The sequence below is a fragment of the Schistocerca serialis genome, chromosome 10 (assembly GCF_023864345.2).
Source record: "Schistocerca serialis cubense isolate TAMUIC-IGC-003099 chromosome 10, iqSchSeri2.2, whole genome shotgun sequence".
Lineage (NCBI taxonomy): Eukaryota > Metazoa > Arthropoda > Insecta > Orthoptera > Acrididae > Schistocerca > Schistocerca serialis.
In genome coordinates, this window is record NC_064647.1 from 139,183,693 (window position 1) to 139,206,325 (window position 22,633).

A 22,633-nucleotide genomic window follows, 5' to 3' on the forward strand; every position below is an offset into this window, starting at 1 on the left:
TTTTGCTCACAGGGAGAGACTTTTTGTTCGACGTGGTGTTTTGTTGTTGCGTTCTGATAATGATCAGTCCAGGGTCGTGGTCCCAGGTTCGTTACAGTCCTCTGTTTTACGGCTTCTTCACCAAGGACATTGGGGTATAGTGCGAACGAAACAACTTGCTCGTCAGCACTGTACTTGGTTCGGAATCGATGCTGCGATTACGAATATGTGTTCTTCTTGCATGGCGTGTGCCGAACAACAATCTGCACCGCCGCGGAAAGTCTTTGCATGGCCAAAAGCCACTTCCCCTTGGCAACGCTTGCACATTGATTTTGCTGGTCCATTCTGGAATGCTCGATGGTTGGTTCTGGTCGATGCCTTCAGTAATTTTCCTTTTGTTGTCCGGATGTCTTCCACGACGTCCTCCGCCACCATCCAAGCGTTGTCTGCTATCTTTTGCATTGAAGGTCTTCCGCAGACTATTGTTTCCGACAATGGCCCACAATTCATGTCCGCAGAATTTCAGTCATTCTGCCAGGCCAATGGTATTCAACATCTGACATCCGCGCCGTTTTCGCCTCAGTCAAACGGTGCCGCTGAACGATTGGTCCGGACTTTCAAGTCACAGATGTTGAAATTGGAAGAGTCGCATTCTCGGGAGGACGCATTGTTGCTCTTTTTGTCTTCGTATCGCTCTCAGCCCCGAGATGGTCGCTCGCCGGCTGAGTTGCTCCACGGTCGTCCTCATCGCACCTTGATGTCTTTGCTGCATCCGCCGCATCAGGTTCCTTTGCAGCGGCAGACTCCTGCTTTTGCTCCAGGCGACGTTGTATTTTATCGCAACTATCGCGGTTCACGGCGTTGGCTCGCAGGGCGCATTCTTCGCTGCCTCGGCCGCGCGATGTATTTGGTTTTGGGGGCGTCTGGTGAGGTGCGTCGGCATCTCAATCAGCTGCGCCTCTGTCGTCGCACGGGTTCTGCCGCTCCCCGTCTGCTTTCAGCAACGGTGCCGTCCGGTCAGCGGCCTGGGGACCCTTCTACTGGCTCGCCTCATCCCCAGGTGTTACCGACGATGCCTTCCCATTTGCCCCATGGCGACGCGCCGCCGCAGCCGAAGCCGCCGCCGCCGCCGCCGCCGCCGCCTGTTCTCCCGCCGGCGCCGCCCGCATTAGACGCTTCGCTGCAGCCGCCAAGCGCCTCCCAGGGTCACGCGCCGCCGATCGCTTCCCGTGACCAGCTGTCCTCCGCCATGGAACTCCCGACCGCTCCGGACCACATGACGTCATCGCGCGTCGGCTACCCCGACGCGATGGAGTTCGACACTTCGGCCCCTCATGTTTCTTTACGGGCGCATACACCGCATGTTGACGTGCACCCTGGACTAGCTTTTCAGGCGTTTTCTAGCTCCCCTCGGACCGAATGGCCGGGTGCGGGTGGCACAGCCTCGCCTGTTGTTAGGCTCCCCACCTCGTCGCATACGTCAACATGGGGTCCTCCCCACGGCGGGCGGAAGCCTTATCTCACGACCGTTCGCCGATTTGCGGGGGAGGAATGTGGTGTCACCGCCAGACACCACACTTGCTAGGTGGTAGCTTAAATCGGCCGCGGTCCATTTAGTACATGTCGGACCCGCGTGTCGCCACTGTGTGATCGCAGACCTAGCGCCACCACAAGGCAGGTCTCGAGAAACGATATAGCACTCGCCCCAGTTGTACGAGGAGATTGCTAGCGACCATACGGACAAAGCCTTCCTCTCATTTGCCGAGAGCCAGTTAGAATAGCCTTCTGCTAAGTCCATGGCTACGACCTAGCAAGGCGCCATTAGCCTTACCTACTTTGAGAGTTATAGTATAAATGTCTCAAGAAGAATGCTGTAGTCATCAAATAATAAAGTTAAGTATAAAGCAGCTACGTACTTTTCTTGCTACCATTCAATAGTTATCCTGTTCCAGAATTGACGCCCGTCGGCGTGAGTGTGTACGCGTGCCTTTCTATCGGCTACCCGTCACTGTGGACTGGCTGCCTTGTCAGTCCACTTCAATTACAACAGTAGGAATGCTAAAGATGAATAATGGGGAAGGATTGTAAGTAAAATATCACAGAGATGTACAGTAAAAGAAATTCATTTAATTTCTTTGTGGAAGAGAAAGATGATTTGTAACTAAATAGTGTTTTTTTTTTTTAATGTGATTTGCTATCAAACATTTGAACATACATTTTTACAGATTTGCTGGATGTAATTGTGATGGGGTGGACTGCAGTAAAGCTTGAAGCCACAAGCAGCACACCAAAAAGTGCTCATCGACCATTTCCGGTCACCGACCTACACGAACGGCATCCCTCGGCAGAAGCAGCCGCTTCTGTGACACTGTTTTGGGTGTCAGTGTGCTGGAGCCACCCTTCAACAAGTGACACCGGTTAGACTAGCTTCTGTGTGAAAACTGCTGCAGTCATTGCCTCTGTTCCAGAACAACTGTGCATTGACACAGAAACACTGTCCTTCCACGAACTCACCACTGAGCAGCTGCATTTAAGCCTGTCACGGACCAGGCACCATCACCAAACAAGTGTGCAGTAATGTTACGAGGTGTCTGTGTTGTCCAATGCTGTATTCGTGACGCTGCCGCCGCTACCATCACCACGTTCTGAGCTTCTGTCTGCCGCCTGAGCATCCGGGCACTCTGCCATTTTCTTGGGACTATCATGGGAGTCCCGCCATCCCTGCTCCTGCCAAGGTATAGACTACAGACTCGCACACCCTGCACCCACAGGAATGACGCCGTCTGACATATTCACAGCAGAGCAGCTACACTGGGCCAGGAGATACGGGAGCCACATGCTCAGCGCTACTTCCCACTGACAGAGGTCGGCACACTGGGAGATGAAGAATGATGTATTCACTTCACTTGCAGTCATTGCTCGTAGCTTCAGAGTCTAATGATAGGGGGGAATGCTTGTATCTGTGAGCCATCTTTCTCTGCAACATCATAATTCTGGATAAAATAATTTTGGGTATCAAGCTCTGTGATTGTAACCACTAAAACAGCTAAACTGACAATGTTTAGACTGAATTGCTGCGTCAGCAATTTAGCAGTTTTAGTAGTTACAATGATGCAGTCCAGTACCAAAAATTATTCTATCCAAAATTACACTGGCCATGAAAGCCTGTGAATGTTACGATTGGTGCCAGAAGACCTGCCGAAAATTAATATAGGTGACCACCAGACGACAGTAGCTGGTTCCACGTTTCTGCAAATGCTACACAGAAATATGAGTAAATGCCGATTTTAGAGTTTTATTGGACCTGTAGGAGTGTTTCCCTATCCTTTATTCCCCTTTTCCTCTTCAGTATACTGTATACTAGTGTTAGTAGTTGGTAGAGAGTACAGATAGACAAAAAAGCAGGACCCTCCTATAGTTATCCCAACACATCGCTATACACGTTATGCCATAAGCAGGAATATTTAGCTAACAAGAGGATTGGGAGATAACTGAAAAAGCAATGCATTTGTGAATTGTATGTGTTTATTTACTAATTATTATGGTTACATTTTGTTGATGTGGAAGTAGTTGTTTATTGTCGTGTGTGTGTTTTTTTTTTTCATGGGCCTTTGGCTCAAAGGGTAAATAAAGATTTTTTGCTAAATTGGCTTATTCATGAAAGATGATGGGTCGTATTAGCCAAGGAGTCCCACGTACTGTTCTACAGTCACGATTTACAGTGCTGTCGAGCCAGATCAGTCACTATCTGCCCTATGCAATTGGTGCGTGAAGTCCCAATTGTGTGAGTTCACATCGTTCCACTCCGAGAAATCTTTGAAGGGAAGTCCTAAAGAGATATTCACAGACAAAACAGAATTCTTCCAAAGAGTAAGTCTGCACTCAGTATACTCTATGGCAAACCCTAGGTTTATTATTTTTACTTGTTATGAGCAAGGACAACAGCAACGGATGTATTTCCAGACTAATTTTTACCTGCCACCATCACTGGAACCCCCACGCTAAACACCACCCACACATTAATTTACCTACCAGACCTACCTTTAGAGACCTGTAATCTGAATTACATGAATAACAGTGTAGATCTGACCATACTTGCCTTCCTAGGTTAAATATTTGCATGCAAAATGGTCGCACATCAGTGGAGCACATTTTAGACCACGTGGAAAGGTAGCGTACAGACCTTCACATGGCTGCACAATTTTTGTTGCAATAAGTAGTGCTTACTGCCAGTCCAAGTGGAAAGTCACCCAAATTCCATCCCTATAACAACAGCCACAAGAAACAGTCTGACAAAGGACAAAATTAACTCTGAATGAAAATTCTATATGTGAACCTAGTGAGATCCAAAAGATGTGTAAATACTGTAAAGGACTGACTGAAGGAAGCAGGAGACACAAGGTGTAAATACTTCTAACTCAATTAGTGCTTACGTTATAGTCAGTTCTCAACAGAAAATTGGAGACCGGATTTTTCTTAGGAGGGAGGAATTTTAACAGGAAGAACTGTAGCAGAGCTCGGAACCACGAACAGGGCACCAGGAAATGGTCTCCGGCTGCCACCGGCCATCGACCTGCACGATTGGCACCCTGTCAACAGAACCGGCCACTTGCATTACACAATTCCAGATGTCGATGCCCTGAAGCCAGCCTTTGAAAAGCCACTCTGGTTTGACTGTCTCCTACATGATGACTGCTGCTGGTTATTGCCTTTGTTCCGGAATGATTCTGCTGTGACAGAGAAACACTGCTCTTCCACAAACTCAGCACCAAGAGATGCATTTAAATCCCACCCGGACTAGCTGTTGTCGTCGAACAGCTGGGCAACAGTATGACCCACTGTCTGTGTCGCCTAACACCATTTTGACAACAGTACCACCACTCCTGTCAAAGGGCCTGTCTGCTGCCTGAGCATCTGGATGTTGGGCAATCTGCCATATTCTCGGGACCACAATGTACGGGTTCAGTTTCCTCGCCCCCACCGAGGTATCGATGAGAGATTTCCATCCCCTGCACCACTGGGTGCAACACTGTCTGACGTATTCACCACAAATTAGCTATGTCGAACCAGAATGACGAGGCCAGAAAATGTGAGCCTTCTTTCGATGCAGCAATTGTGGCACGGGCATATGTCAGTGCTATTATCCACTGACACCAAGCCAGAGGTCTGTACACTGGAAGATGCCGAGGGACGTATTCACGTCACTTGCCATCCGTGCTAATAAAATCAGAGTCCAGTGATTGTGAACGAACAGTAATAATGAAGTGCTTGTATCTAAAAACTATCTTCTCCTGAATCCATCATCTGCAGAGAATCACTACCCACATTCGACCACCCTGCTAAACTCATTACAGAAATGACAGATCCCGCCAGTATGTAGCTACATTTGCACTTTATTGTGCCAAAACAATGCTCTGCCATGAATCCACATAAATAGCAAACCACCACATTGATTTTTTTCAGGTCACATTTTACTGAAGTATCTAACACTTGGTGGATCTTCAACGCTAACATACCAAAATAACATTCTACAGACTTCCTTCCCCTAGATAAACTAATTAAATATCCACCTTTCATTAGTTAATTGTCTCCAATTGTGAAAAATAAAGCTTCATCTGCAGAGAAATAATATAGTAATTTGCAGTCTTCTGCCAGGAAAGGTGAAGTTCTGGAAGAGGGAGCACGCCTCCAAACAATGCTTAACAGGAAGGACTTTTAACACCCTCTCATCACTGTTGTGACCATAAATCTCAATGTCAATTGTTAAAAATAATCCATCTGCATCCAAAAGAGCTAATAGAACTGGGAAGGAAAACCTTTGTCATTATAAAATACTGATTCAGATTTAGCCAGAGCCACTGTCTGTCTAAGCTACAAATTAAGTTCAGTAGATTCCACAGTACCCTGTAATGAGCAGCAGTTTTCTTCCACACATCTTGACTTGCAGTTGGTAAACACTCAGGCTGCAGATAATCCCATATTGCCTTTGACATTTTAGCCACAGTGCTTTGAATGGTATTGTGTCCTCATAAAAGTAAAAATGTACTCATCAACATCTTTGACTTTTGCTAATTAACATTGAGTTAACTACAGCCATCATCATTTGACACTTATCATGCCACAGTGATGGGCTAAGAGAGGCAGACTGGAATCCCACACAAGTCTGCCAATTCACACATTATTTCACGAAACTTGGGACGACCTATTTGAGTATATCAATCTGACGTTATTATCTCATCATCTTTAACACTCAGTAAGCGGCTCACATAATATCACAGCACTTTTGGGAAACGTGTATGTGCGGCTGATGTAATATTAGGTCAAGCCAGTTACAATGATTTTCTGCAGTTTTGAATGTACTTTTACGGCTCCCAGAATCATCTGTGAGGTCAGCAGGCTTCATAGATGATAGCAGCAGTATACCGAAACAATTCAACTTCTTTAAAACCTTTGTTATTCTCTCTTGCATCTTAGGTGTTCGGTTATGTTTGAGTTCTCTTTGTTTTGTGCATTTTGTGTATTTTTCCGCTGATTTTGTGTTCAAAATATGCAGTGAGGAGGTGAAATGTTTGGAGAAAATGATTTAAAAAGTCCTTGATAAGTATACATACAATGAAAATGAAGTATTTCATGACAATTCAGATTACACATAATCTGAAAACTGCACTAATTCTACATCCTTTTAAACATGAACTGCTGCTTACGTTTAGCGTGTTGTATTCACAGATTGTGTTGTTATGAAAGATTCTGCTTTGGGTAAGTCAGTAAATGAATGTGAGCATAAGAGTTCAGTGAATGTAATGCTGGACTGCATATCTCTCCATGTTTCAATTTGCATCACCTTTACTAGACTTTAAATGCAAAATTTTGCTTTGATCTTGTGTTTTGCGCAGTTCTTTGGATGTAAATTGGCTGTAAAAGAAATATAAACAGAAATTTCACATGTTTGCTTACATTTCTGAATACTAGAATCTCTTTTCCCTTTTCTCTGTGATGATTACTGTTACATTGAAGTTTCATCCGTGTACTCAAAATTTAACACTACAAATACCAAAATATGTGTTTTTAAAGTAGAAAATGTTTTGAAATTCAAACGATGTATTTGCACACACATAACTTTAAAAATATATTTTAGCCAGCAGACAGGTAATGGCAGCTACCTACGAGACCAGCACCTTAAGTGTGAAGTGTGATTGTGCCAATATAGTCATTTGTATTCTGTCCTTTGCTTCTAATGATTTTCAAACTGAAAGTCTATCATAAAATGGAAACTGGATAAATAATGCACAATCACTCTGTTAACGCCTTGGATAACCTTCACCACGCCTTGAACTTCTGTACCGTTGTGATGGGTAAAAATTAGTTTTTGTTAAATTGGTGAAATGAACTGAAGATTATAAGCATGTAAGTAAAACTGCAACACCTGCGATGGCAGAACTTTTACCTTTGAAGAAAACTGGCATTATGTGCACAGTACAAACATCAGTCCTAGCAGATCTGATAACTCAAGTTTCTGCACATTAATTTTTTTAATTATAAATCTTGGATTATGTTGAAACACACATTTCTTTGCTCCTCCACATAATGTTTGCTGTGTAAATATTATAACAAACAGTCTACACTGCAAGATATTGATAACTGGTAAGGGGTGATTCTTCAATTTCTCCAGGCATATTTTATGACGAAATAAATCTCGGGTGAACAGCCTGGTACGAGTGTGCATAGGACACAGTACATCAGCGCACCTGATGATGGCAATGTGGTCGATTGCCGAAATATTGTGTCCTATGCACATTCATACCAGGCTGTTCACTCGAGATTTATTTCACCAATTGGTAAGGGGTTTTCAGACAAAATAATCATTATTGGATTCAACAGTCATAAATTTATTTTCAAAACAATAACAAAAATAAAGAAGTCTCATATTTAAAACCATAAATACAAAAATACCACAGGCATAGCAAAAGGTACACTTCTAAAAGCCCATATCAGACGAGCTTCAAACCTTTTATATTCAACTGTGACAACCTGAATGTCAAATACTATTTTTAACTTTACAAGCCAGTCACAATTTAAATAACTTACTACTCTGTCATGTTTATAAAAGGCAGATTTGTACAAAGTTCACTATTATAAAAATAGTCACAAATATCCTCTATATTGTGACAGGTATGGTGTATACCTGTGTACAACATTATTACTTCCAATTGATCATTTGTGCACCTGTAAAATTATCATAGATTTCTTATTCATGTACGAATATTTTTGTAAATGTAACATTCAGCAAATGGTCTGTTGTTTTGGACAACACTTCACTCCTAAGTGAGGACAACAGATACAGATCTTTACTAAAAGTAATAGTGCACAGTAAAAAACATCTATGAATAAATTATGACATAGATATATTTGTCACACTTCACTCATGATCAGCTGGCAAATGTCTGGTGTTGTACTAGCTTCCTAAACGCACCTACATCTAGTGCCATCAGTTCCTCGTAGCTTCCCTGTTCAATGATCTTCCCTTGATCCAGGACAGCAATTTGATCTGCAAACAATGTGTACAATGACAATTATTTCACTGCAAACCAACATGCCACATAATTTCTCAGACATTACAATCACTGACAGTACTGTACATTCAGGAGAAATGATATTTCAAAACAAAGCAAGTATGACAATTTGTAGAAGTAATGAAGCATTAATTCCTCGAAATAGTTTGCAAATTGGTATAATCATTCAATTGTGTACAGTATTTTAATATGTATGGCAATGTTTCCTGCAGAAACTCTACTAATATATCATGTATACTGATTTTCCAGAAATAAACAAACAAAGAACAAGTGTGCTGAACATTCAAATAAATCACACTGCTCATTATTTACAAGCCTGAAACTTTTTAACAGTCCCCTCCCTATACATCTCATAGATGATAATATTTTTATACAACAAACCAGAGTTATTCTCAGAAAGTAAATTTTTGTCACCCAAGGAATAAAGTTAATTTGATGCTTCCTGTTCATCGATTAAAATTGTGTTTCCATATTCCTCAACACATGGGAATGAAAATTTCAATGGACTAAAAGATACGAACATTCTGAACATGAAACTCTGTCTACTGGCAAAGGAGCCAGTGTTCTAGCTGATAGGAGATTTGGTGAAGGATGATGTTATAATTTAAGCAGGGTGCCATTGATCATTAGCATTATTATGTAAATATGACTTTATTCTGAGAAGAAATATTAACTTTAGAATAGTGCTCTGCCTCCATTAGCTACAAGTATATATAACTGAATGTAATTACTGATTTTTGATGTGTTTACTGTACTGCAACCCAAAAAATTATAATTGTAGGTTATGAGATGAATAAACCGCTATTCACTATACCACATTTCACAACGACAACAGTTTCAGTGGATGTCTTTTGAAATAAAAGGGCATTTATGGATGATCATTATGCTACAAGCTATCAATTATTACCAGGAAAAGTCTAATATGTTCATGGGACACAATACACTGTTGAGTTAAGAATCATTACATTTCCTTAGTGTAATGTATCATATATGGATGACTGGAATCAGTGCTTGCACAGTGTAGTGTCATAGTTTGTTAAAGATGAGTGCAGAATGAAAAGAACAGAGAGTATAAATCCTAGTGCTGAACACAACCCACTTTTCTAAATATTGCAAAGGCAATCAGCAAGCTTAGCATCTCAGTCCAACGGGTGGAATAACAGCAAATACAGTCATAGTCACGATCTCAGACTATTGGAAATATTACAGATAGATTTAACAATAAATCCACTACAGATGGAGCAAGAAGCTCACATTGGATGAGGATGGAAACTCACATTGGATGAGGATGGAAACTGAGAGTGTCCTCAGTACAAAATGTATTTGTTTTGGTCACAACGTAATAAAGTGATATGACTGGTTTGAATTTCTCAAATATCTTCTTCAGCTGTAAAACAGGCAAAAAAAATATTGTTCATAAGGAATTATGAGGTGGAATACAAAATTTTTGGGACTGGTGCTGCCATCTGGAAAGTAGGAGTAGTAGATCTTTGCCACGCTAGGTGGTGAGAGCTGCATATCTGATGAGTCAGTGTGCAGAGTGGCATTCAGCTAGGAGGACATGTTGCGTGTCCACAGTGATTTTCATAATACTCTGTGTTTGGTGTGAGGTGATTTTATGATGGATCCACGAACAGAACAGCGCATGTGTATCAAATTCTGTGCGAATCTCGGTAAAAGTGCTACGGAGACCTTTGCAATGATTCAACTGGATTTACGGTTATGACCCAGAGACAGAGCAACAATTGTGCCAGTGGAAGAACACGGGCTCTCCAAGACCCAAAAAAGTGAGACAGGTGAAGAGCAAAGTGAAGAGCATGATCATAGTTTTCTTTGATACCAAGGGAATTGTGCACAAAGAATTCATCCCACCAACCAAACAGTGAATTCAGCATACTACTGTGATGTTTTACTACAGCTCTGTGAAAACGTGCGGCGACAATGGCCCAAACTCTGGCATCAAGGGAACTGGCTGCTGCATCACGACAATGTGCCCTGTCGCATGTCCTTGCTCACCAGGACCTTTTTGGCAAAAAACAACATGGTGGTTGTACCCCACCCACCGTACTCGTCAGATTTGACACAATGTGACTTCATGCTATTCTCAAAACTGAAACTCAAGTTGAAAGGCTGTCGGTTCGACAGAGGATTCAAGAAGCATCACTGGTGGTGATAAACACCCTCAAAGAACATGACTTCCAGAAATCGTTTGACCAGTGGCAGAAGTACTGGGACCAGTGTGTATGTGCAGATGTGAACTACTTCAAGGGTGATGGTGACCATCAGTCCAAAGGTAACGTTTTCAATGGATGGCAGCACCAGTCCCGAAAATTTTTGATAGCACCTCATATACCTACTTGCAATGTGTACTACAAAAAGAAAATGAAGTGACAGAACACATTAAAATATTGTTACAGTGAATAACTCGTCACATGTAGTACAAACTTGTCATAAAAACTACTGTTCATTTTATGATGTCGCTACTTACCACAAAGAGAAATGTCCGTTGGGTAGAAAGCACAGTGGTATGTACAGAAGGCAGTTCCGCTGGAGGTAGTAAAAGAATTCCACACAAATACTAAAATGACAGGAGAGTATATGAGATGATAGAACACATGTACTAATTTCTAACCTTTCGTCTTCAGTCGCTGATGTGTTGTGAAGGAGCACAGATGGGCCTAGTGGAAGTAGCCTCATTGCCTCCTTGGCTTCAAGTGGGGCAGTAAGTGTCAGACTCATTGTTTCTACATGAAGCTTTCTGCCTCATATGAAGCTAAGGAAACAGCTTCCACACGGCCCATCAGCAACTGAAGACAACGAGATAGAGTGCGCCTGAAGAAAACTAAACCTACTGGCTGCAATGAACTTATTTGCAGTGCAACATTTCCTCCTTGTCCTTTTGGGCCTTGCACTTCATTTGTTAAATTTCCTCATAATTTATTGAAGTGCACATTTCTATTGTCAAACTGTAGCCTGCTCATTAAACTACACGTTATATCTTCTCACATACTCTCCACAGATTTTACTATTGTTATGGCGTTCTTTTACGACCCTCAGCTGAACTGCCAACCTCCTTTTTCTAGTGTATTTTGTTTAATTTAGTTTTAATATGACTATTTAATTGTGTAGCTGTGCGCAACATTGAGCTCTCTAGCTCTCAATGTTAAGTAGCACCGGAGCACATAGCAGTTTTAACGATTCGCACATGTATTACAAGTGACAAATTACTCACCGTAACAATATTTCAGTTGTATGTTCTCTGTCTCTTTTCTTTTCCTTTTCAACTGTACAGATTGTAAGTGTGCTGAACATTCTATGAACATTATTTTCTGTCTATTTTAGGCGTCAAAAAATGACTGCCTGAGCAATCAATCTGGTCATATCATTTTACTAATGTACAAGCAAGATAAATTTAATAATGAAAATTTAAGACAGCATACTCCACACACATGACCACGCCAGATCTTACAGAATGACAGTGTCCAATTAAAAAGAACCAACCTGGCCTTTGACTTCATCAATTTAGCAAAATCCTTGCTGAACTTATGACTGGATGGCTTGACAGAGATCTGAACCCCCATTCCCTTTGAATGCAAATCCATTCTCTTAGCCACTGTGCCATGCTGCTAGGTGAGAGGTTTTGAATTTCAACCTAGGAAATTAGTGTGCAAAGTCTGATGATAAGAAATTTTCCCTCACCACCTCTCCTGCCCTTACCAGCCACATTTGAGTATGGATGTTTTTCAATGTAAACTGTCAAAATGTTGCCATACTTTCCATTGAGAAAGTGTACTAATAATAACATGTACTGTCATTGTAATACTGATACGTTTCATGATATAGTAGGGGTCATAACTATAATCTGTGGAACAGGGAAAAAAATTGAAGTGAACTAAACTAAACATGTTCCTTCATCAGGAAAATCAGGTTTATAGGGAGGAAGATAGGTGGTTAGTTACTATGGGTAAAGGAAAGAAGGAGAAGTTGGTATGAACTCTGGGAGCAAGAGGGTTTATTCAATTTCTTTCTGCTACTGTTGGTCCTCAAAGATGTAGATAAAACCAAAAATTGTTCACTATTTTCATTTACACATTAATTAAAGAACTTACCAGGATCATATAAAAGTGAATAAGCTAATGATACTCTCTTTCAAATTCTGAAGGTGACTGGGGTAAAATACAGGGGACAAAAGACTATTTTTAATTCGTACAGAAACCAGAAGGCAGTTATAAGAGTCAAGGGGCATGAAAGAGAAGCAATAGTTGAGAAGGGAGTGAGCCAGGCTTGTAGCCTATCACTAGTGTTATTCAATCTGTACATTGAACAAGGAGTAAAGGAAACCAAAGAAAAATTTGGAGTATGAATTAAAATCTAGGGAGAAGAAATAAAAACCTTGAGGTTTGCCGATGACATTGTAATTCTGTCAGACACAGCAAAGGACTTGGAAGAACAGTTGAATGTAATGGACAATGTCTTGAAACGAGGCTACAAGATGAACATCAACTAAGGCAAAACAAGGATAATGGAATGTAGCTGAATTAAATCGGTCAATGCAGAGGGAATTAGATTAGGAAATGAGACACTTACAGTAGTAGATGAGTTTTCCTCTTTGGGTAGCAAAATAACTGATGATGGTCAAAGTAGAGAGGGTATAAAATGTAGATTGGCATTGGCAAGGAAAGAATTTCTGAAGATAGAAAGTTTGTTAACATTGAATATAGATTTAAGTGTCAGGCAGTCTTTTCTATAAGTATTTGTCTGGAGTGTAGCCACATATGGATGTGAAACATGCACAATGAACAGTTTAGACAAGAAGAGAATAGAAGCTTTTGAAATGTGGTGCTACAGAAGATCTGAGGCATCAAGGGATCACTAAATTAGTGCTGGAGGGAAGTATGGAGTGTAAAAATCTTAGAAGGAGACCAAAAGATGAGTAAATTAAGCAGATTCAGAGGGATGTAGGTTGCAGTAATTACTCGGAAATCAAGAGGCTTGCACAGGATACAGTAGCATGGAGAGCTGCATCAAACCAGTCTTTTCACTGAAGACAACAACAACAACAACAACAACAACAACAAGATAATAAGTACGTTATTGTAGCCAAGAATCATTAAAACCATTTACAATGCTTACACATGTAACAAAGCAGGTTTATTCTTTCCATCTGTTATGTTGTTTTCCCTCCTGCCCCCCCCCCCCCCCCCCAATGATAATTATTGTTATTATCATTCACATCTTAAGGTACTCTTATTTACATAAGAAGTACACAATACCAAAAAATCTCAAATATTGACCCATCTTAACTTCCTTGACTGCTACATTCCTTTGGTTATCAGGAGTATGATGAGGTAGTTAGTTTGCATGAAAACTGTGTTAATTACAAAATATCAGTAATTTTCGATTTCATTATCATTGTTCACATGTCAACATATACCCAATTATTAACTTCTTGAAAAAGTAGATGAAAAAGCTATATAAATAAATAATGTATCTCTACAATCAGAGACAAAAATATGTTAGCTACACCAACATTCATTTAATTCAGGTGTAATTAAGATCTGTAGTTATAACATTGTTACTGAAATAGAATCTAACATTTGCATAAACTAACCAAAGTAATTTAACAGAAATCACTGCTGTATCTTTGAAGTCCTTGTTAAAACTAACCTCCATCCGCAATTCATTTACTTAGAATGTAATCTTTAGTTGTAAGTTATGAAAATCTAGCAAACAACAATAGGTAAATTCAATTATCATTATTGTGAACTTATATAAGAGGCATGTTGGAAGCCATTTTAATAATTCTGCATAGAGCTATGAACTGTACAAGATGTATGTCCGAGGGGGAATGTACCATGTACTGTGTTTTATCTAAATTTCACGTCCAAGAGTTTATTCAATAATTCAGTGACTGTTTCTAACGAGTGACTGTGAACTCTTAATTAATTTCATTCTGTCAGTGTTAAATTTCAATAATGGCTAATGCTTACTAGGACAACAAGGTCAGGCCACAAACTGTGATTATCATAAAAACAAGTCCAATCAGCATCCAAGTACAATTTTAGTGTGTTAATTGCAATCTGGCGTAAAGTACATCACTGAAAGTAGTCTACTTTTAACACTTTTCAGACAGTTTCGATGGAGCCACAGCTACAAAGTGCAAATTTGTGTAGTTAACATATGCAGGCAACATATAGATCACATTACCACACCATGCCGAAAACAGGAGTTACATAGCACTCTCATTATGTGATACAATTAATAATAAATAAATGAAATAGTTCTGCTAATAAATTCATCAATGGATGTAGTTTATCAGTAGCTAAACATTTTATGGTTATTAGCAAGCTACAGAAAACATATATGTTTCTGAATAACTGATATCTTTTTGGACCAAAGCGAATGACTAAGTCTCTACGAAGATTGTTCTTATTCCTGGTACTGACTCTGTGGACTAAAGTGCTGGTTCAAAAGGGACACATATTCCATACAACAAATTTTGTAAATGAATGAATATACTGAAAAGCTGTAGTTACTACACTTGATTCTTCAGCAGGCGTTCTTGAATTCATACAGCAAATAATTCATTTTAAATACTTTTGGGCGCAGAAAAACTTAATTTGACTTGATCAGTTCTCCCACAGTATAATACTATACGACATTACAAAATTAAAGTAAGCAGAGCAAGCTTACCTTTTATTTGTGCTCATCTATACCTGACAATGTTCACAAAGATATGAGTAGGCGTTTCAGTGATGTATAATCAAAATGGTCTTGAGAGAGACGTTTCAATACAAAACTAAAAGTATGCAAGACACAAAGCAATGTAAAACTTGAGCAGTTCAGTTGTCTTTTGTTGATTCTGTGCTCAGTTGACTCTTCAATCACATCATAAGTTCTTAGAACCTTTATCCATTTCCTGTGTGTGTCTACAAAAATGCGACACGTATTCTGTTTATCTGTATGCTTCCGCAACCCGAAAGTTGGCAAAACAAAGAAATGCAGCAACAGTTTTACAAATAAATAGTCTATGGCTTATTTTGTTGATGCCACTCCCTCCTGCGTTCTTATCCTGTGCGTCTCCAAACCACCCTCACACTCCCCTGTCTCTACCCCATACTAATACTACCACTCATGCCAGTCTACCTGCTGAACTGTAGTCCTCTCCTGGCATTGTGCATTCATCCAGGATAATGTAGCTGTATTGGTGTGTGCGTGTGTGTGTGTGTGTGTGTGTGTGTGTGTGTGTGTGTGTGTGTAGATGACGCAATGCCTCTGCCATTTGGTGATTTGCTACTGTTAATCAGACATCATTAACATTCTGACAGAACTTTCTACAATATTCAAACACGTAACAGTTTAATGAGTGGTAGTCAAATGGAAACAAGACCGACTCCATAATGAGCACAGTGTGGATTTTGGTAACACAGGTAGGAGTGAGTATAGAAGTACAGTAGTAACACCTCTACAGGGAATCAGGCTGGAATAGCGTGAACTTTCACTGCTGTGTCAGTTATCTGTTAGATGCAGTTGACATCGGGTCAGTGAGTTGTCCGACTTCACTACCGAGGCTGGGAAAGAGGAACAGCGAGGGGCAGTGCAGTTCTTGACAGTGAAAGGAGTGTATGGGAGTGAAATTCATGGCTGAATGTCTGCTTTGTATTGAACACAGTATGTCAGGTGCACAAGAGTTTGAACACATAAATTATTTTGAGGTCAGATGTCACTAAAGACAGCAGTTGACCAGGTCAGTCTCATCATGTAGTTACCCCATCTGTAACTGCAGCAGTAGATAGTGCCATCAGAAATGACTGACAGTAGATGGTGGAAGACATTCAGCTCGTTTTGGTTATCAGTCACAATACCACACACACCATCGTGACAGCGCGTCTGTAATTCTGGAAAATTTGTGCACAGTGGATTCCCCAAGCAACTGAAATGAGTGTCAACATCACTGCAGCATCTGATTGGTATCATGATAAAGAATATCGTTTCCTGCCCCACAAAATTGGGGGAAGATGAAACATGGTGCCAACATTTTGAGTTGGAGAGCTAGTGTCAGAGCTACAATATGTGATCAAAAGTATCCGGACACCTGGCTGAAAATAACTTACAAGTTCGTGGTGCCCTCCATCAGTAATGCTGGAATTCAGTATGCTGTTGGCCCATCCTTAGCCTTGATGACAGCTTCCACTCTTGCAGGCATACGTTCAATCAGGTGCTGGAAGGTTTCTTGGGGAATGGCAGCCCATTCTTCACAGACTGCTGCACTGAGGTATCGATGTCGGTCGGTGAGGCCAGGCATGAAATCGGCGTTCCAAAACATCCCAAAGGTGTTCTATAGGATTCAGGACAGCACTCTACAGGCCAGTCAATTACAGGGATGTTATTTTTGTGTAACCACTCTGCAACAGACTGTGCGTTATGAACAAGTGCTCGACTGTGTTGAAAGATACAACTGCCATCCCCGAATTGCTGTTCGACAGTGGGAAGGAAGAAAGTGTTTAAAACATCAATGTAGGCCTGTGCTGTGATAGTGCCACGCAAAGCAACAGGGGGTGCTAGCCCCCTACACGAAAAACATGACCACACCATAACACCACAGCCTCCGAATTTTACTGTTGGCACTACATCTGCTGGCAGGCATACGGCGTTCACCAGGCATTTGCCATACCCACATCCTGCCATCGGTTCGCCACATTGTGTGCTGTGATTCGTCACTCCACACAATGTTTTTCCACTGTTCAATCGTCCAATGTTTATGCTCCTTACACCGAGAAAGGTATCGTTTGGCATTTACTGGCGTGACATGTGGCTTACTAGCAGCCACTCAACCACGAAATCCAACTGTGTGATGATCTGGATAGACGTCTGCCTATTAGACACGTCGACCCTCTTTAACTGTCAGCAGTCTCTATCAGCCAATAGATGAGGTCGGCCTGTATGCTTTTGTGCAGTACGTGCCTCTCTACATTTCCATTTCACTATCATATCGGAAACAGTGGCCCTCGGGATGTTTAGGAGTGTGGAAATCTGTGTACAGATGTATCACACAAGCGACACCCAGTCACCTGACCAAGTTGGAAGTCCGTGAGTTCCACGTCGGGTCCCATTCTGCCCTCTCACGATGTCTAATGACTACTGAGGCCGCTGACATGGGGTACCTGGTAAAAGGTGACAGTAAAATGCACGTAATGTGAAAAACATATGTTTTTGGGGGTGTCCGGATACTTTTGATCACTAGTGTAGCAATGGCGCCATCCCCACTGAAAAAAATCCAAAGCTCTGCATGCCAGCTACAGGAAAGTCATGATGACTGCTTGGGCCCACTGCTCATTGACTTTCTGGAACACAGTGTCACAATTAACACATACATAGCGGTATGTGAGCATTGCAAAAACTGAAGCACACCACGAAGTCCGAATGCCCAGGAATGCTGTTGGATGGTATTCTACTGCATGGTAATGTTCGTTTTTTTGTGCTACACTGCAGAAGTTTGGCTGGGAAGTACTTACACAACGTGCAAACAGTCACGGTCTCTCCCCATGTGATTTTTATAGTTTTGAAGGCCTGAAGGAATACATTTGTGCCAGTTATTTGGCTTCCAACAAAGAGGTGCGCGCCTAGCACTATCATTGTTTCATATGCAACACAAACATTTTTCCGTGCTAGCAGTGATTGTCTAGTCTCTCAGCGAGGCAAGTGCATTAGCAGTGATGGAGAGTACTTTTTGAAGTAACAAACTGTTTACTTACTCTTTTTCCATCTGCCTCATTTTCATTTGGCTCCCCTTGTATCACATTTCAACAAGACATACACCATTAAACAAAAGAAACTGATAACTTCTGGCATTAAAACTACAGACATGCTACAAAATGCCGACAGAAATACATATGAATACATTATGCAGAGTTTTACTGTACCTGCATTCCTGATGGTGGACAGCCGGTGTGCTATGGTGAGGACTGTGCGCCCCTTCATGACTCGCTCCAATGCTTCCTGCACCAGGTGTTCACTTTCAGCATCTAGAGCACTGGTGCAAAAGTCCATATTAGTCAGTGGTTTTGCCATACAACTTATAATCGTACAATGCAGACTTTCAAAAAATGGTTTAAATGGCTCTGAGCGCTACGGGACGTAACTTCTGAGGTCATCAGTCCCCTAGAACTTAGAACTACTTAAACCTAACTAACCTAAGGACATCACACACATCCGTGCCCGAGGCAGGATTCGAACCTGCGACTGTAGCGGTCACGCTGTTCCAGACTGTAGCGCCTAGAACTGCTCTGAGACTTTCATAGCCGGTATTTGTGTCATTGGTGACTTTTGTGTGCCTTCCAAAAATTCTGGAGCTTGTCACAAAAAACGACCAACTAAGAAGAAATCTTTCTTCCTGTTTGTAACAACAGTTGCGGATCACTCCGGCTGGGTACTTGGAAGAAATAGTTTTGATACTAACAAGAAAGATGTACAGATATTTGAACACTGCAAAGGATCTACACCCACCGCTTGCCACAGCAGGAGTATACAAGATTTCTAGGACATGCACTCAAGTGTGCACAGGAACTACAAAAAGAAGCATTAATAACCACCTTGAGGAACACAAGAGCATTTTTCATCCAGACAACCTAGATAAATCAGCAGTGGTAGATCATATACTAGGACCAGGAAATCATCAAATTCATTTCTCCAGTGCAACAGTGATATCCAAAATCAATCACTACTTTGTCAGGATATAAAGAGACACCATACATATGCAGAAGCACAAAACCAAAAAGCGAACGGTGCCAGTTCTTTGCTACTACAAACTCCACAGCACACGTCGGCACGATTCTACGACCTCAGACAGTGGTCTGAGGACATTACGAACTGCCCATTATGTGGATATCTACGGAAATTTGTGGTAAGATCTTACGGGACCAAACTGCTGAGGTCACCCGAAACCTAAGCTTACACACTACTTTATCTTACTTAAACTAACTTACACTGAGGACAACACACACACCCATGCCCGAGGGAGGACTCTAACCTAGGTTGCGGGGAGCCACGTGAACCGCGACAGGACACCTCTGACTGCGCGGCTACAAAACACGGCGGACAATCTACGAACAGTCTGGCTTACAGAGCTTGTCTGAGGTTGTAACTGGTTTCTGACTCTTTATAGCCCCTGATGACGTTTCCTGCATTGAAAGACGGAATGTCGGGCAGAGAAATTTGCCACAGACAATAGCCTAATGCCTTTAAGGTAAAAATCACCAAAGACAAAGTACTATCCATAAACGAGTGGTAAATAGAGCATGAAAAATATTTTAGTGGCTCATTCCACTGACAGCCTGGGAAGTGAGATGTATACACTTATGGTAAGATACTTACAATTAAAAGCTCTCGTGTTTTCGGCTGGGTAGCAATTTCGAAGACTGTGACATTTCGGCACGTATTTCAAGGTATTGTTGATTTCCCCCTACTAATACACAAGATGTGGCTGCCCCACTCCCCGGGCGAAGGCACTGAGGGCTTTATTGTGCTCTACTAATAGCTGTTCACCCACTCAATACATAAAGGAATCGACAGAAGCAAAGATCCTTGAGAATCCTTGTGAACAGGGATGAGAGCTAGCAACACAGTTTGGTGTGGAATCCCACATCGTGCTTAGCAGTGGGTAGCATGTGAGGACGGTCAAAGAGTGCCCAAGCAGTGATCTGAACACAAGGCTGTGGCCTGGCCGAATCTCGTCCCCCCTCGTTCCAGTCAGTATGCCAACAGGTCATACAAAACTGTGGAGCCTCTGCCAGTCCCACACATATAAATATGGGGGGGGGGGGGGGGGGGGGTTATCTGTAATCTGTAATATCTTCATGTTTCACAATGGTATTAAGAGTATGGCACTTGCTGAAATGCTATGGTGTTTCAATACTGCCACTTGGCTGGAAATACAATAGCTTTTCAATGCAAGCATGCAATGGGAAAGACTAAATTGACATATACAGGGTGTCCCAGCTATCTTGTCCACCCAAAATATCTCTGGAACAATAACAGCTATTTGAAAACGACTTTCACTGGTATCAATGTAGGGCTGGGGCCCATGAATGTACATATTTGGAAACATTCTAAAACGAAAGCATATGTGTTTTTAACACAAACTTATGTTTTTTTAAATGGATCTCCTATATTTTTTCTTCAGCAATCCATAGCATGACAAAGCACATACACAATGGCGTTGATTGTATCGCAATATTCCCATTACATCCCGAGATATCGAGACGCGAGGTTGACGCTTGAAACACCCGACATGCGCTGCTAGCGCACGTCCTGAGGCTCAGGCGTGAACCCCATGCTGCCTGTAATCGCGATGTGATTGATATGTGTAATCACACCTCCATACTTATCAAGAGGTCTGAAACGAATAATACGGTCTGCTGCCATCAACCCTCATAAGCACATAATGGTTTCCCTCTTGCACGTTTTACATATTTACACACACAATATGAACCAGTACCGATCGGTGTACACCCGTCAGGTTGTCTTATTTATCCTACACACCCAAAATAAGGTTTATCTAATGCGTTATATGACCCATTGTGCCTGTCGCGCAGGGCCTGGCTCTACCTAGTCAAGTGTCCAACGTAGTTCCCACTACTGCCACAGTTACCACTTCACCTTGTTTATGATTTGCGACCCATGCAAACTCCTGTACGCCACCAGCCTCCAAGCATCCCATTTGTTGTTGCTTTGGCGTGCAGTACACCACTTGCCAGTGTAGTCGTGCATCAGAGTAATCTAGTGACGGCACGGAGGTAGTACACATTGTGAATAAACGTTGTGTTGTGGAACTTATAATGTACAGTATAATGTACACACATGAAGATATGGTAGAAATGCTGCTGATCTATGTAGAATGTACTATGACGGGAGATACGTTATGAGATTGCTTGGTTGTTGATAGCACTGTTAGCGAACATTATGATTATTAACTTAATATGTCTGTTTTCTACCCTACTCTACATACCTGTACTGTACCCTGTTGTAGGTGGACAAAATGCTGTTCAGGCAGAACGACTGTACAGAAGACGATTTCCTGACAAGCCATCGCCTTCGCGCTGGATGTTTGGTTGTCTCACATCTCGTCTACGTGAAACGGGAAGCTTAAATCCAAGACCTCGACATCGTCCCATTTTTTTTTTTTTTTTTTTTTTTTGTGGTTTCAGGGCGCACAACTTCAATGGTCATTAGCGCCCTGACTACTCTAAGAATGCACCGCGAGGCACAAGTTGACCACAACAACTACAAGGGAAAACACGATAAAAGACAGACTGACAGGCATAGGATTAAAAAACAGCATCATCAAATGTCCTTAGCGAGGTTTGTCAAATTGATAAAACGAAGAACACGAGCAGCTGCTCGTGGGTCATCCGCTAAAATGGCATCGAAAGTATTTGGCAGGTTAAGATCGAGGCGCAGTGTGTTAAGATCTGGACAGGACATTAAAATGTGTCTAACCGTCAGCAAGTGCCCACATGGGCAGAACGGCGCCGGCGCAGACGTCAGCAGATGGCGATGGCTGAACCGGCAGTGTCCAATTCTTAACCGGGCTAAAACGACCTCCTCCCACCGAGAAGGGCGTGAGGAGGACGTCCAAGCCACGGGAAGAGGTTTTAAGGCCCGAAGCTTGTTGTCGGTAAGTGCAGCCCAATCGGCATGCCACAGCGATAAGATGCGCCGACAAATGACCCTGCTAAAATCGGACGAAGGGACACAACAAGAAGCTGTCCGAGGCTGGAGGACCGCAGCCTTGGCCGCGGCATCTGCAGCTTCGTTCCCAGGGATACCGACATGGCCAGGAACCCACATAAAGCTAACTGGAGAACCGACGTCCACCAGCTGCTGAAGAGAGCGTTGGATCCGGTGTACGAAAGGGTGAACCGGGTACGGATCACTGAGGCTCTGGATGGCGCTCAGGGAATCTGAGCAGATGACATAAGCAGAATGTCGGTGGCGGCAGATGTAAAGAACAGCCTGGTAGAGGGCAAAGAGCTCAGCTGTGAAGACCGAACAATGGCCATGGAGCCGGTATTTGAAACTTTGTG

At 42.1% G+C, this 22,633-nt stretch overlaps 1 protein-coding gene across 1 annotated transcript in view; it reads right to left on the reverse strand.

The window, feature by feature from the left end:
* Window positions 1-7,841: 7,841 nt before the first annotated feature.
* Window positions 7,842-22,633, reverse strand: part of LOC126424535 (ATP-binding cassette sub-family B member 10, mitochondrial-like) — a 123,649-nt gene continuing 108,857 nt past the window's right edge. The window contains exons 10-11 of the mRNA XM_050087273.1: window positions 18,473-18,582; window positions 7,842-8,524 (exon numbers count right to left, since the gene is read on the reverse strand). Coding sequence (XP_049943230.1) covers window positions 8,406-8,524; window positions 18,473-18,582 — 229 coding nt within the window. The 3' untranslated portion in view covers window positions 7,842-8,405. The remainder of the gene's footprint in view (window positions 8,525-18,472; window positions 18,583-22,633) is intronic.